Genomic DNA, 12,744 nt, shown 5'->3' on the forward strand with positions numbered 1-12,744 from the left:
TCATCTGGGAGAACTGGGTTTGATTCCCCACTCCTCCACTTGCACCTGGCTGGATGACCTTGGGCAAGCCATAGTTCTGATGAGAGCTGTTCTTGAAAAAGCAGTTTCTGTCAGAGCTCTCTCAGCCCCACCTACCTCACAGGGTGTCTGTTGTGGGGAGAGGAAAGGGAAAGGAGTCTCTGAGACTCCCTTGGGTAGTGAAGGGCGGGGTATAAATCCGATCTCTTCTCTTCTTCTTCTTCTCTCAACCTAATTTACCGCACTCGGTTGCTGTGAGGGTAAAATGGAGGGGAGGAGAACAAAGTAAGCAACTTTGGGTTCCCACTAGGGAGTAAGGCAGGGTTTAAATGAAGTAAATAAATACAGATTTAAAAAGTAATGATCTTGCTGGGTGTCCACTATCACATGTGGAAGCATGCTTCTGTGTGCCTTGCAATTTTATCTTGCTCTTCCTCCAAGAAGGCATACATGGCTCTCCCCTCCTCTATTTTATCCCCATTTAGGCTGTGGAAAGAATGGCTGGCCCAAGACCACCCAAGTAAGCTTCATGCCCGAGTAGCGATTTGAAACTGCCTCTCCCAAGTTCTAGTCCCAACACTCTGTCCATCCCAGTACACTGGTTCTGATACATCTGTGTGTGATTCATCTGGGGCCTGCTTTGCTTTATGCAGCTGGAAGAACTGCAGGCATTGGGTGGCTTTTGTGTGCCACGTACAGTTAAGGTTGGAATCCTGTTCCCAATGGTGCATGCTGAAGTTTGTTAATGATGGGCAGCTTCGTATGTTAAAAGGGATTCCTGGGGGATGCGGTGACTAAGTCGCTTCAGACAATTAGATACCCCTTTACATTTGACAGGAAAGATGCACTCCCAAATCAGACAAGCCACTAGCTGATCTTGTTGCCAGGCATCGGTGAAGGAGAGAGATCATACCTGATCGCCTTACCTGCCAGGCATGCCTGCTCTGTGGATATCCACATGTGGGTATAACACAAATAGGGCATACATTCATTAGAATGCATTACTTTTTTTGATTGTATGTGCATATGCAAATGTTATATCCACATGTGGCCATCCAGGGTAATCCAGTGTTCCCTCTAAGCTGAGTTAGTGTGAGCTAGCTCACACTTTTTTTAACCTCCGGCTCACCCATTTTTGTCTCAGCTCAGGAAGGGATGGCTCCAGAGCAAACTAATTTATGCAGCAGCCAAATCGCTCACTCACAACTTGATTGCCAGTAGCTCACAAAGTAGAATTTCTGCTCACACGACTCCACAGCTTAGAGGGAGCATTGGACTGAGTGCAGCAGAAAAAAATCAGCAGGCTGGAAAACATGAGCGGATTGCCCCTCCTTACACAGCAATAAGCTTGGGGAGAATGTTCACTCTGAGACGCAGCCAGCCTGCCCTGGAAACATAACAACCCATCTTTACTGATAATGTGAAAAATGGCCTAATGTATATACCATCTAGGCACACAGCTGTAGCCTTTGAGATCTGTGCACAACTGCTCTGTGCATTTCAGTGTGCAGTGTGGTTCTGCCTACCTAATATGATATACTTATAGAGCTGCCTCTGATGGAAAGAAGACATTTGTTCAGTCAGGAGCTCTGTGTATACACTAATAATAGTTGTTATCTATGGCATTGTGTGTAGAATAGCCAGGGGATCCTAAGATTGTCTGGCAGCCGGAAATTCTAGCTCTTTTAGCGTTATGCACCGCTAGGTGGCAATCTAGACTTGTTTTTTAAGGCAAGAGACATTGCAGAGGTGGTCGGCCATTGCCGACCTCTGCGTCATGACCCTGGTATTCCTTGGAGGTCACCCTTCAAAACACTAGCTAGAGCCGACCCGCCTTAGCTTCCAGGATCTGACTGGATTGGTTAGCCTGGGCTATCCAGGTCAGGGCAGTGTATACACTGGAAGTCCCCAGTGGAAAGAATGCAGCTTGATACAGGTCATTAAGGTTTTGTTTTGCATTGGATTACAGATTGGTTATAGGCACATAGTAGACGCCACCCTTCAGGAGGAAGCGTGCTCTTTGGCTAGCCTCCTCATTTCTGTGACCAGTAGAGGTACTCTAACTTGTATGAAGAAAGTGGGGAGAGGAAGCCTTGATCCAGAAAGTATATTTGAGATGATGGAGGTAAGCGAGATTTGTTTCGACTCCCAAGTGTATTGTGAATTTCGAGCATCTTAGTAAGTACAGCCTAACAGTCAATCTGTCAGCCTACCTGGTTTAAATAAAAAAAGGAACTCCCAAAAGAAATTAGCAGCTGTCTAGAAATGTGTCCATGCATGCAGGTTTTGCCCTTGTTTACATAACAAAAGCTAATTGCTATGACTCCTACTGCTAACAAGTTCTGATTCCCGGGTTTAGCGTTACAGTTTTCCCTGGAAAGTTCTTCTTCAACTGCAGTTGTGATGCAGCTAACTGTTGTTTCTGGGTTTTTTCTTGGGGAAAGAAAAGAATGTTTTTGCCTAGTGGAAGGTCAAGGAAACCCAGGGGAAATGATGGGTAACGGTTTCATAACCCTTCCCTTATAATCTTTTGTTGCCCAATCTGTTGCCTCCCAATCAGGAACTGTACTTTTGGTAGCCTTAGGGCAGACGGTAATTCCATCCAAAACCATATCTGTTAAGAAACAGAAATGACAGACTGTTACTTTGGGGAAAGTATAGCAAATTGTGCTTCTGGCCAGCCTTTACAGAAAGAAATTTCATCTCCAGCACTTTCAAATTTTGTATTTTTCTTATTCCCCTCATGTCTTGTGTTCCATTACTTTTTATCTGCCACTTATACCCTTTCTTAAAGTGTTGGATATATACAGAAGGGCAAATCTTTTTCCTGGTGGTTCCGTTAAATGTAGTAGCAACTAGGTTTTAGTTGCACACCTGAACTCTGCAGCAGCAAGATTTGTGGAGATTATGGGGAAGATTCAGAAATCAGGCTGCCGAAGCACTCTTTTAGTTAGGCTAGCAACACATTTTTGGCTCTGAGTTCCACAGGATGTTAGAATGCTCAATGATAACCTGCCTTACCCATCATGCCATTGGTCTGCCTAGCTCAGAACTGTCAATTCTGACTGGCAAGAGTTCTCCAGGGTCTCAGGCAAGGCAGAAAAAGGGTCTTTCTCCACACCCGCTTACTAGATCCCTTACTTGGAGATGTCAAGGAATTAACTTGGGATCTTTCATAAACAAAATATGTGCTCCACTCTCAAGCCACAGTCCCTCTGTTTAACATCTGACCCATTTTTAAGGGGTACTGTCAGCTTCAAACCTTGTTCTGTATAGCTCTCCACTGTGGTTCTCCTTGTTTTGTTTTGCAGTGGTGCAATACACTGGGGAGATCTGCACATGCAGTGAAGCACATAGACAGCTGCTTTACTACGTGCTCGTACAAGTGTCTGTACAGATTGAATAGAAGGCCAGAAAATGGTTATGTGGATGGAGTTACTGTTGGTTGGACAGGAACAACACATAACTATTTTGTGTTTGGTTACTTCTAGAAAAACATGTTTTTAAACGAGGTTTTATTTTCCGGTATGTTGGCTCTTTGCAGGGCGATTTACCATGGCTGGTAGGCATTAACTGTAGGGATTCTCTTCTTCCAGGGAAATCATCCTGCCTCATATATGTTTGTTCTTTCATTTGTATTCCAGACCGGAAAGAGAGTAGGCAAGCTGTTGCACAGCTCCCTGCAAACTGTCTTAGATGAAGAAGAGAAACTTGGATCAGCGCGCAAAAAAGTTGGATTCTTGGGATGAGCTCCATTGTTGCATCCAACGGGATAGAAATGTATTGAGAGTTTTTATATGTGTTTTTTTACAAAGATTAACGTATATTCTTTAAATAAATGCAGAGAGGCTTTTTCCTTTATTTTCATGGCAATTTGTGTTGAGTATCAGTAACAAAACAGAAAAAGATGTTATCAGGGGGGGAAAAACATCTAAAAGAATGTACTGAATTCTACAATAGTACTATGTAGCTGACTCCAGTAGGGGATGATTGACCTGTGGAAGTGGGTTTATACGTAGATCGTGGCAGGCTGGGTGTCTCCACTGAACACCTGACTCAGGAGGCCGGGGGCTGGCCAGCAGCGGAGGCACAAGGCAACAAGGGCAGCAGCACAATCCACCGCAGGTGACGACCGGTTCCTCAGTGGTTGTGGGAACCAGGGAGGTTCTTTTGCAAAGGTGGGGCAGGGAACAGGCTGCAGTGACCTACCTAGGACAGCAGGGGCTAGAGGATAAGCCCTTTAAGACTTCCCGGGTGGAGGGGCAGGGGGAATGGGATCCCAGGCAGGCAGCATTCCATTAGGCCTCGGCCCACCAATTTCATAGCCCCCCCCCAGTATAGACGGAGTGAGTGAGGCCAGAGTTGTGTCCCCACCCACCTCCAGCAGCCCTTTAAAAGATGCATCCTGAGCAAGCCAGGGAGGAAGGACCAGACCTCACCTAAGGCAACCAGGCAGAGGTTACTGGCAGGAGTAGGAGAGGGAAGAGGGTGTTATAAGAAAACCCTCCTTTCTCTCTTCTGAGGTTCTTCCCCCCCCCCCCCCGGACAAAACAAAAAAATAGGAATCCTGGAGGAGGAGGAGGTGGAGACGACAGCCCTGCACTCCAGCCCAGCTCCAGAGTCTGATATCCCTTTTCTGTCTTCTGCTGCAAGTGGAGTTAAATCAGTGGTTCTTACCTACCATCTAAAATAGCACAATATTCCTCCAGTAAAAAGCTGTTCCCATGAGCCAGATCCTACTATATGCAAACTCAGAAGTAAGTCTCTCTTAAACCCTCCTTTCTCTCTTCTGAGGTTTTTTTATTTTATTTATTTTATTCAATTTATACCCCGCCCTCCCCGCAATGCGGGCTCAGGGCGGCTTACATGGAGGCAAACGCCAATATAAAACATATTTAAAACCATTCTTCCCCCAGGACAATGTTTTGGAACTTGTATTTGTTATTCCTCTATTTTCAGCCGAATTAGTTCTTTCCTATTCTCTAGTGTCTGACTGGTTTATTCATACGACAAAGCAATAGTTCATTGGCCATTCTTGTTCCCTTAGGAGCAGGGAGAAGAACTAAAGTACAGCTTTTTCATTTTGTAGGCCACCAAAGTCACTTGATAATTTTTTTAAAGAATCATTTAAATATTGTAAAAGCACAATGATTAAATGGATAAATAAGGAGGGGCAGGCTTTAGAACGTACTTTAAAAAGCTTCCTCCCACTCTCCCCTAAATAAGAGCTAATAATTTACTATTGATTTGTGAATGCGATGAGAGAGAACCAGCTCGCTGCGTGAAAACAAGAAGTGTTTAATTGGGGAAGGAAGGAAAACTTAAAATAGCAGCCTTTGAAACCTTAACACCACTTTGAGTTTACATTTGAGACCGCCTGGCACTGAGATTACATTTTAAGTTTTTAAAAAATTGCCACAAATGACATCTGAAAAAGACTAAAAAAGCATCATGGGAATACTGGAATGTACACCTTTGTCAATGATTGGCATTGACTGGATTTTCTTTTAAGGCTGAGCAAAGAAATAATGGCTGTTCCAGACCTGAAGCCTAACAGGGAGCCACCCAAATCTAAAAAATGGCACAGGACCGATGACTGCCCTGTTCCGTGCTGCTGAGAGAAGGCAAGGCCACTTCATTGGCCAGATGTTGCCATTTGCTGCAGAAGTACCCAGACCTGTTGCTCCAGGCAACTGCCAACTCCCCCAGCCGGAATGATTCTCTGCTCCTCAAACAAGCCTCCTGGCTGTTGCCATTAAGGCTGGTGGAAAGTTCCATGTATTGCTGCGCAGTAACTGCCACGTTTTCATTGTCATGCATCCAGCACAGCAATAAAAGGAAACATCTGTAAAACACAGGCCAGGGCTTGACCCAGAAAGATTTAATTGCTTTCTTGCTCTGAATATAGCATCCAAAAGTTGCATAGGCTAGATGAAGGATTTGAGTAGCTGCTCAGAGCTTCAAAGAAACTAAGACATAGTCTGGGCCGTGGTTAAAATATTTTGCTTTATGCGTTGGCTGGAGGAGTGTCTTCTAACCCAAACAACAGGCGCTCTAATGCAGATCAGCAGGATTTGTGGGAGGGAAAGGCTTCTCTTTATTTGTTCACGAACAGTTGACAGGTCATTGCTAAAGGAACCTTAGTTGCTGCAAATCTTCAGGGCAATAAAGAGTCTTGTGACACCTTTCAAGACTAACACATTTATCGTGGCAGAAGCTTTTTTGTGTCTCATTACATCAGCCGAGATGCATGTGCACACATTCCCAAGGGACCAAGTAGCAGGATGGAGGAGGAAATAATTACGAAGAGAAGCCCGAGGGCCCAGCATCCCAAGAGCCAGGAGAGTTATACTACAGAGCACAGATAAAAACAAGGTCCCGTCAAAAAGGCTAAACAATCCAACTGGAGTGATAATTGGCAAAGAGAACTGGAATGAGGTACATAAACTATAAGAAGGGACAATTGCTTCTCGCTGTAATGAGCTAACGACTCCCAAGCTTGGCTCCTATGTAGAACTGCACTGTATAAATCAAGATGGATAACTGTGTTTGTCTGTAGCAGTAGAAAAAAGCAAGAGTCCAGTAGCGCCTTAAAGGCTAACAAAATATGTGGCAGGGTATGAGCCTTCATGAGTCTCACGAAAGCTCCTACCCTGCCACGTATTTTGTTAGTCTTTAAAGTGCTACTGGACTCTTGCTCTCTTCTACTGCATGGTATAAACACCAGATTTCCTGCCTTCCCCTTCCCACTTGCAGGGATTTATGTCGTCCCCCCCCCCCAATTTTATTTAATTATTTGCATTTATACCCTGGCCTTTCTCCCCGATGGGGACCCAAAGCTGCTTACATCATCGTCCTCCATTTTATCCTCAGCACAATCCTGTCAGGTAGGCTAGGGTGAGAGTATGTGACTGGCCCAAGTTCTTCCTGCAAGCTTCCATGGAAGAGTGAGAATCTGACCTTGACTGTCCCAGAAAGCTTTTTCCCAATGGCCCTTCAGGAGTAACATAAATGGGGCCAAAGTAGGGGCTAAAGTGAGAGGGGCGAATGGGGGTATGACCTCTCCCTCTTTCAGAAGCAGAAATATCTACCACAAGCAGAAAGAGCGTTTAGGATCCAAGTCCCCATCTGAGCCCAACTTCAATAGTCTCAAATCTTGAGATTAATCACAGTTCAGAAGCTTTCTGCTAGTTTCCCTTGGAGCCTCTCCTGCTGATGCATATTGCCCTTGAGCATGCTGCAAAATTATTATTATCTGATTTGTTAATTGCACTACCCCAGCTTACACTGAGCTCTGGGCGATGTACAAGGGGCATAATGTCATAAAACAAAAACCATTTTTTAAAATGTCCAGAGAAGTTGAAATGCTTCCCTACTGTTTTCTCAGTGTTTCCATTTTTTTTAATGTCTGATTAGATATATTTGTATTCTCTTGCATAGAGACAGCACAATTTGGCCAATGTGAATGGCAGACGAGCATTTCCAACACATTGTAATATATACAGCATTAGACAATGGACAATGTGTAGATGAAAGAACCCTTAATGATAGGCTGATTCTGCTGGATCCTATGATCATGTCATACAAGAAGATGAAACTCTTGAGTGTCCATCTGACTTTTTAAAAACTAGGTCTCTTCAGTTTCCCAGATTGTACTTTTAGGAGTGCTTTGTGTAAATTCTGAGTGTCCCACTTCAAAGACTTAGTACAGATGTGGTTGTATCTTGGGGCTTGGCTGTAGCAGATGATGGTTTGTATGGTGTGTTCTGGATAGTTGCTTGAAGCATGTAGGTAAATGCACTAATCAATAGGTTTCAATATAAAGGGGTGTTTACAAGCATTGTGTAATTATGCAGTGGTGTTAAGAACAAGAAACTGTCAGATGGACTCATCTAGGTTCATGTTAATGGTAATTTCCAGAGTTGTTAAGATGCCATTGGAGGTTCTTGAGAACTTCCTTCCAATGGGCCCAAATAACAAGAACAAGAAAATGTAGCATCTTATTAGAGAGTCCCAAGAAACACATTTCATTTTTTTTGATCAACTGAATTATTTTTAATTAGTGTAAAACCACACATTGCCACATCAAGAGTGTAGTGTATAATTCATTTAAGAATTTCAGAGTTACCCATCTCTCCAGATAGAATGCTGATGACTTTTGAAAGGGCTGACATGTCACCCAGATAGCGAATTCTCAATTTGCACACTGGGCAGTGCTGCCAGATTTTCTGCATTTGCATGATGGATGCAGTGTATGAGCCAGAAATCTATGTGAACCAGACTATATAACCTTTTTTTGGTGCTTATGGGAAATTCAATTGCAAATGACCTGGTGGGGGTAGAGTCCTGGTTCTTCCAGAAAAATGCAAACAAATATGAATCAAGGCTGTTTATTTATTTCATTTTGAGAATAATCCTGTGGCTTGATAGGCAGGGTAGAACTATTTGAAATAAATTTGCTGGCGCCACTGCATGTAAACCAGCCTAAACCACCATAAGAGATTAAATGGCATTATCTTCATAACAAGTCAGCTCTTAAGAAAATAAGAACTGCTTTTATGAATGAGACCGAAGTACACTGAAGTCAGCATTCCCTTTGTAAGATGATCTCCTGGGACTTCACAAGCAGGGAATAACAGGGATGGCCACCCAAGTACATGGAGGCTTCAGTGAGTTCTTGTCCCTAGTAGCCATGGGCAGCCTTCTTCTTCACGAATTTGCCTAACCCTGGTTTTAAGCCATCTAAATTTGTGGCCCTGATCACACCTTTTCTTTAAAATAATTCTTTATTGATTATTAAGTTCACCAAAAAAAGAGCAATCCAAAAGTAAAACTATTATAACATTATCGACTGGTAGATACTCCCAGAAAACCTAAGCTATACCTAAATTGCCATACAATTTTCGTACACCCACATAACTCATATTGACATGTTTGCAATAACCTTACCATTTTAACCAGATTCTACATGGAAGAACTTCATTGTGTCTCAGAAACCCAATATTCTCTTATCTCACTTTGCACGATATCTTACCTGCAAACTTACATTATCACAAATGGCTAACGTTATAAGACAGTATTACCAAGGTTTGTCGAGTAGAGACGATATTCGTAATCTTTACCCCCTTAACTCTGTGGAATAATACACATGTCTTTTTAGAAGGTCCTTCTGTTAAAATGTTATGGTTTGTAATATTTACTGACTTAGTTTATAATTGTTATTGAGTTGCATTCTCATGAAGTTGTATCTTTGTTATTGGCGATAGTATGGCTTAATTTGCTTTGGAAATAATAATTTAAAAAAAATGGTTTAAAAAGAAACCCAATAGCGCACCTTGTTAAATCCTTTAAATATTTAGGTCTCGTTTTCCAGTTGACAGGGTCGTGGAGAGAGCCCAAGCATTCCATATGGCTGAGAATGTCCACAGAACGACCTCAGCCATCCTGAGATTCTTCTTTAGAAAAGGGACAGCCCACCCTGGCCCTCCAGTCTGATAGGTCCTGCCTGGAGCGGTATCCTACAGTAACATACCTTTCCAAAAACAGCCCTAGAAGTCCCTAAATACCAAAGAATATTTACTCTGGCACGCTCCAATGCCCTGCCCTCAGCCTTTCTGGAAGGCAGATACTTCTGTATTCCTCATACACAACAGGTGAACTTCATTGTGTCTCAGAGACCCAATAGCGCACCTTGTTAAATCCTTTAAATATTTTGGTCTCGTTTTCCAGTCGACAGGGTCGTGGAGAGCCCAAGCATTCCATATGGCTGAGAATGTCCACAGAACGACCTCAGCCATCCTGAGATTCTTCTTTAGAAAAGGGACAGCCCACCCTGGCCCTCCAGTCTGATAGGTCCTGCCTGGAGCGGTATCCTACAGTAACATACCTTTCCAAAAACAGCCCTAGAAGTCCCTAAATACCAAAGAATATTTACTCTGGCACGCTCCAATGCCCTGCCCTCAGCCTTTCTGGAAGGCAGATACTTCTGTATTCCTCATACACAACAGGGGTGTCCCTGCCAAAGGGGAAAGGTCGAGACTGTAGAGCATGTATTATTACACTGCTCCTACTATATTCGCTCACAATATATCACGCCAGTGTTAGTAAACTCCCCAGGAAGAACAGAGCAGTTCTACATCTCCTTGCTTCTCTCCGATCTTTCTTCACAAGTAACTCACAACGTCACAACATTTTGTATGAGGGCATGCAATATACGTAAGCAGATGGTAAAGTCCTTAAACAGGGCTGGACTATAACAACACCTTTAAACTTATTTGTCCGTCCTAGTATTGCATGCAGCAAGGTTTTAAGCTGATTTTATATTGAAATAAACTGTACTTGAACTCGATCACACCTTGCAGTAGTATAGGCCAAAAGCCCATTATAGGTAGGTGAAACTCCTGTTTCTGTCTGGGTCCTACTACTGCTGTCTTTTAATTCAGAGCAGTCGCAAATGCATTAACATTTTCTTGATTCCACCCAACTATCCATCTTTCTGAAGCACAAAAGGAAGGGTGAATTCCTACATGGCCTAGTTTGGGTGTCCCCAACCTTTCCAAGCCTGTTGCCACCTTTGGAATTTTGACACAGGGTGGGCGGGTGCCATAACTAAATGGCTGCTACAGAAGGGGAAGCCGACCACAAAATGGCTGCCCCAGGAGGCAAAACCACACACAGAAACAGCCAAAGTGCAGGGAAGAAAAGGGGTAATTTGAAAACTGGGAAAGAGGGAAGAAAGAATTAAAAAACAAACACTGTGTTGGCGGCAGCTGCTGAAACATGTTATTTTAATCTGCACAGTGGTCAGCCAGAAGTCCTGGTGGGCAAAAGCTCCACTCGCTTTCAAAAAACACTTGGTGAGCATCAGGAAAGGTGTTGGCAGGCAGCATGGCACCCATGGGCGTGGTACCACGCTGGGGTCTGCTGACCTAGTTACTTGACAGTTTTTGCTGATGCGTCTACATCCAGTTTGGATTTCTCAGGCAGTGTCCTTAAATAATCAGCGTTCTTTCTTCATTCCATTGCTCTGCTAATCCAAGGTTCTAGGCCACCCTGCCTACTACGAACCCATGTGCCAACTTCATTCCAGCAAGTTCTTGCCACTTTCAGACGTGTTTGCTCACCTTCGGCATCAAGGGCTTTCTTAGACATGCCCCACCCCTGTTTTTAGGAGGCTAAGTGAATTGGTCTTTTTTGGAAGGTTTTTGCCTGAATGTGTGCAGCAAATAGTGCTTGGGTTGGACCGAGGATGCTGTTGCTATTCTTGATGTCGGTCTGCCCATTATTTGGTTTTATGTTCTTAAGGTGTTTCTGTATGTAATGTATATGTGCGTGTGTTTATTTGCCTTGTAGGCATTTGTGACCTGCCTTGGGATGAGGAAAGTGGAATAAAATATTTGAATAAATAAAAATGAAAGATTAAAAGAGGTTATGTACTGAAATGTTCAGCAAGTATTACAGCATCGTAACATGTTTCTTTGGACAGTGGTTCTAATCTGGGTTTATAAATTAGTTCCCTGTTAGGAGAATTGCTTCAAGGTGACCAGCTTTTCTAGAACTGAAGAGAGTTGGTTTGTTTCATCTTTCAGGCTCTCTGGGTGCAACAAATGGCCAACAGGCAGTCTTGTGGAATGCTTTTTCATCCTACCCATGGGCTGCCTGACCCTGATGTTTTGCTCCACCTTGGTTTCATTACTGCAGTGCTGTTTTAGGGAGCATCCATGTGACAACATCCTCTGTTTGCTCAGTTTCTGTCTTTATCTCCACTTTGCTGTGATCTTTCCAAAACTTGATTTAATATGATCTTTTGGGAAAAGCACCTTTGGATGCCATGTGAATGAGAAGGTGCACATTTTTGCAGGAACCATCAGCATTGGACCCATTTTACTTGCCTCAGCTCCTAGCTGGTACTCAACAGATTGCTTTAATGAAATAATAATATAACCATCTATTGCTACAATCTACTGGTTCCCAGCTTTCTTTCTTTTCTTTTCAAAACGTAAGCCTATAGCCCTTTTCCTTGTACGGTTATGAGGGCAAAGGTGTCCTTGCCTACCTTCTATCTGTAGAGCTACTTTTTATTGAAATGTAAAGTTGCAACTCTGGCTCACATGGAGATCCATGCATGCATCACATCCCACTTATATGGAGCTCTATTGCCAGCCTGATGGCTAACAGGATTGGGCCATAGAGTTGCCGCATCTTTTGTGACAGTAATTTAAGATGTGTGTGACAGACAGAATTTCAATTGGTACAGCTCTCCCTATGAATCCATAACTATACTAGGAAGGGAGATCCAGTGTGGTATAGTGGTTAGAGTGTTGGATTAGGACTTTGAGTTCAAATCCCTGCCTAGCTCATGAGGTTTAGGCCACACTGTCAGCATAATCTACTGCACAGGACAACTGTGATGTGACAGTTTCTCAACTCTACCCGAGATCCTTCAAGGAAGGGCAAGATGAAAATGTAGCCTAAACACACTGTCCCTGCTGAATTTCTGTCTCTTATGCAACTCATAGGCACTGCTGCCGCCAAATGTTGTGACCTTATTTTCGAGTGTCATAAAATCCATTGGAAAGAGAGACTTTTGCTCTTGGTGATTTTCTTTGGCAGTCCGATGTGAGTTTAAGCGAAACCTTGGAAACAAAAGAAACATACTGGTGCCTCTCCCTTCCCCCCCACACCCTGTTTATAGGAAGAGATTCAATGTTCCTCTAATCCCTCAGG

The 12,744-nt window shown here is 43.4% G+C and overlaps 1 protein-coding gene across 1 annotated transcript in view; it reads left to right on the forward strand.

The window, feature by feature from the left end:
• EXOSC7 (exosome component 7) overlaps positions 1-4,093 on the forward strand; it is a 26,226-nt gene extending 22,133 nt beyond the window's left edge. The window contains exons 7-8 of the mRNA XM_015416394.1: positions 1,988-2,143; positions 3,663-4,093. Coding sequence (XP_015271880.1) covers positions 1,988-2,143; positions 3,663-3,767 — 261 coding nt within the window. The 3' untranslated portion in view covers positions 3,768-4,093. The remainder of the gene's footprint in view (positions 1-1,987; positions 2,144-3,662) is intronic.
• Positions 4,094-12,744: the final 8,651 nt, after the last annotated feature.

This window comes from Gekko japonicus, unplaced genomic scaffold, assembly GCF_001447785.1.
Source record: "Gekko japonicus isolate JY-2015 unplaced genomic scaffold, Gekko_japonicus_V1.1 scaffold1504, whole genome shotgun sequence".
NCBI classification, from domain to species: Eukaryota; Metazoa; Chordata; class Lepidosauria; order Squamata; family Gekkonidae; genus Gekko; species Gekko japonicus.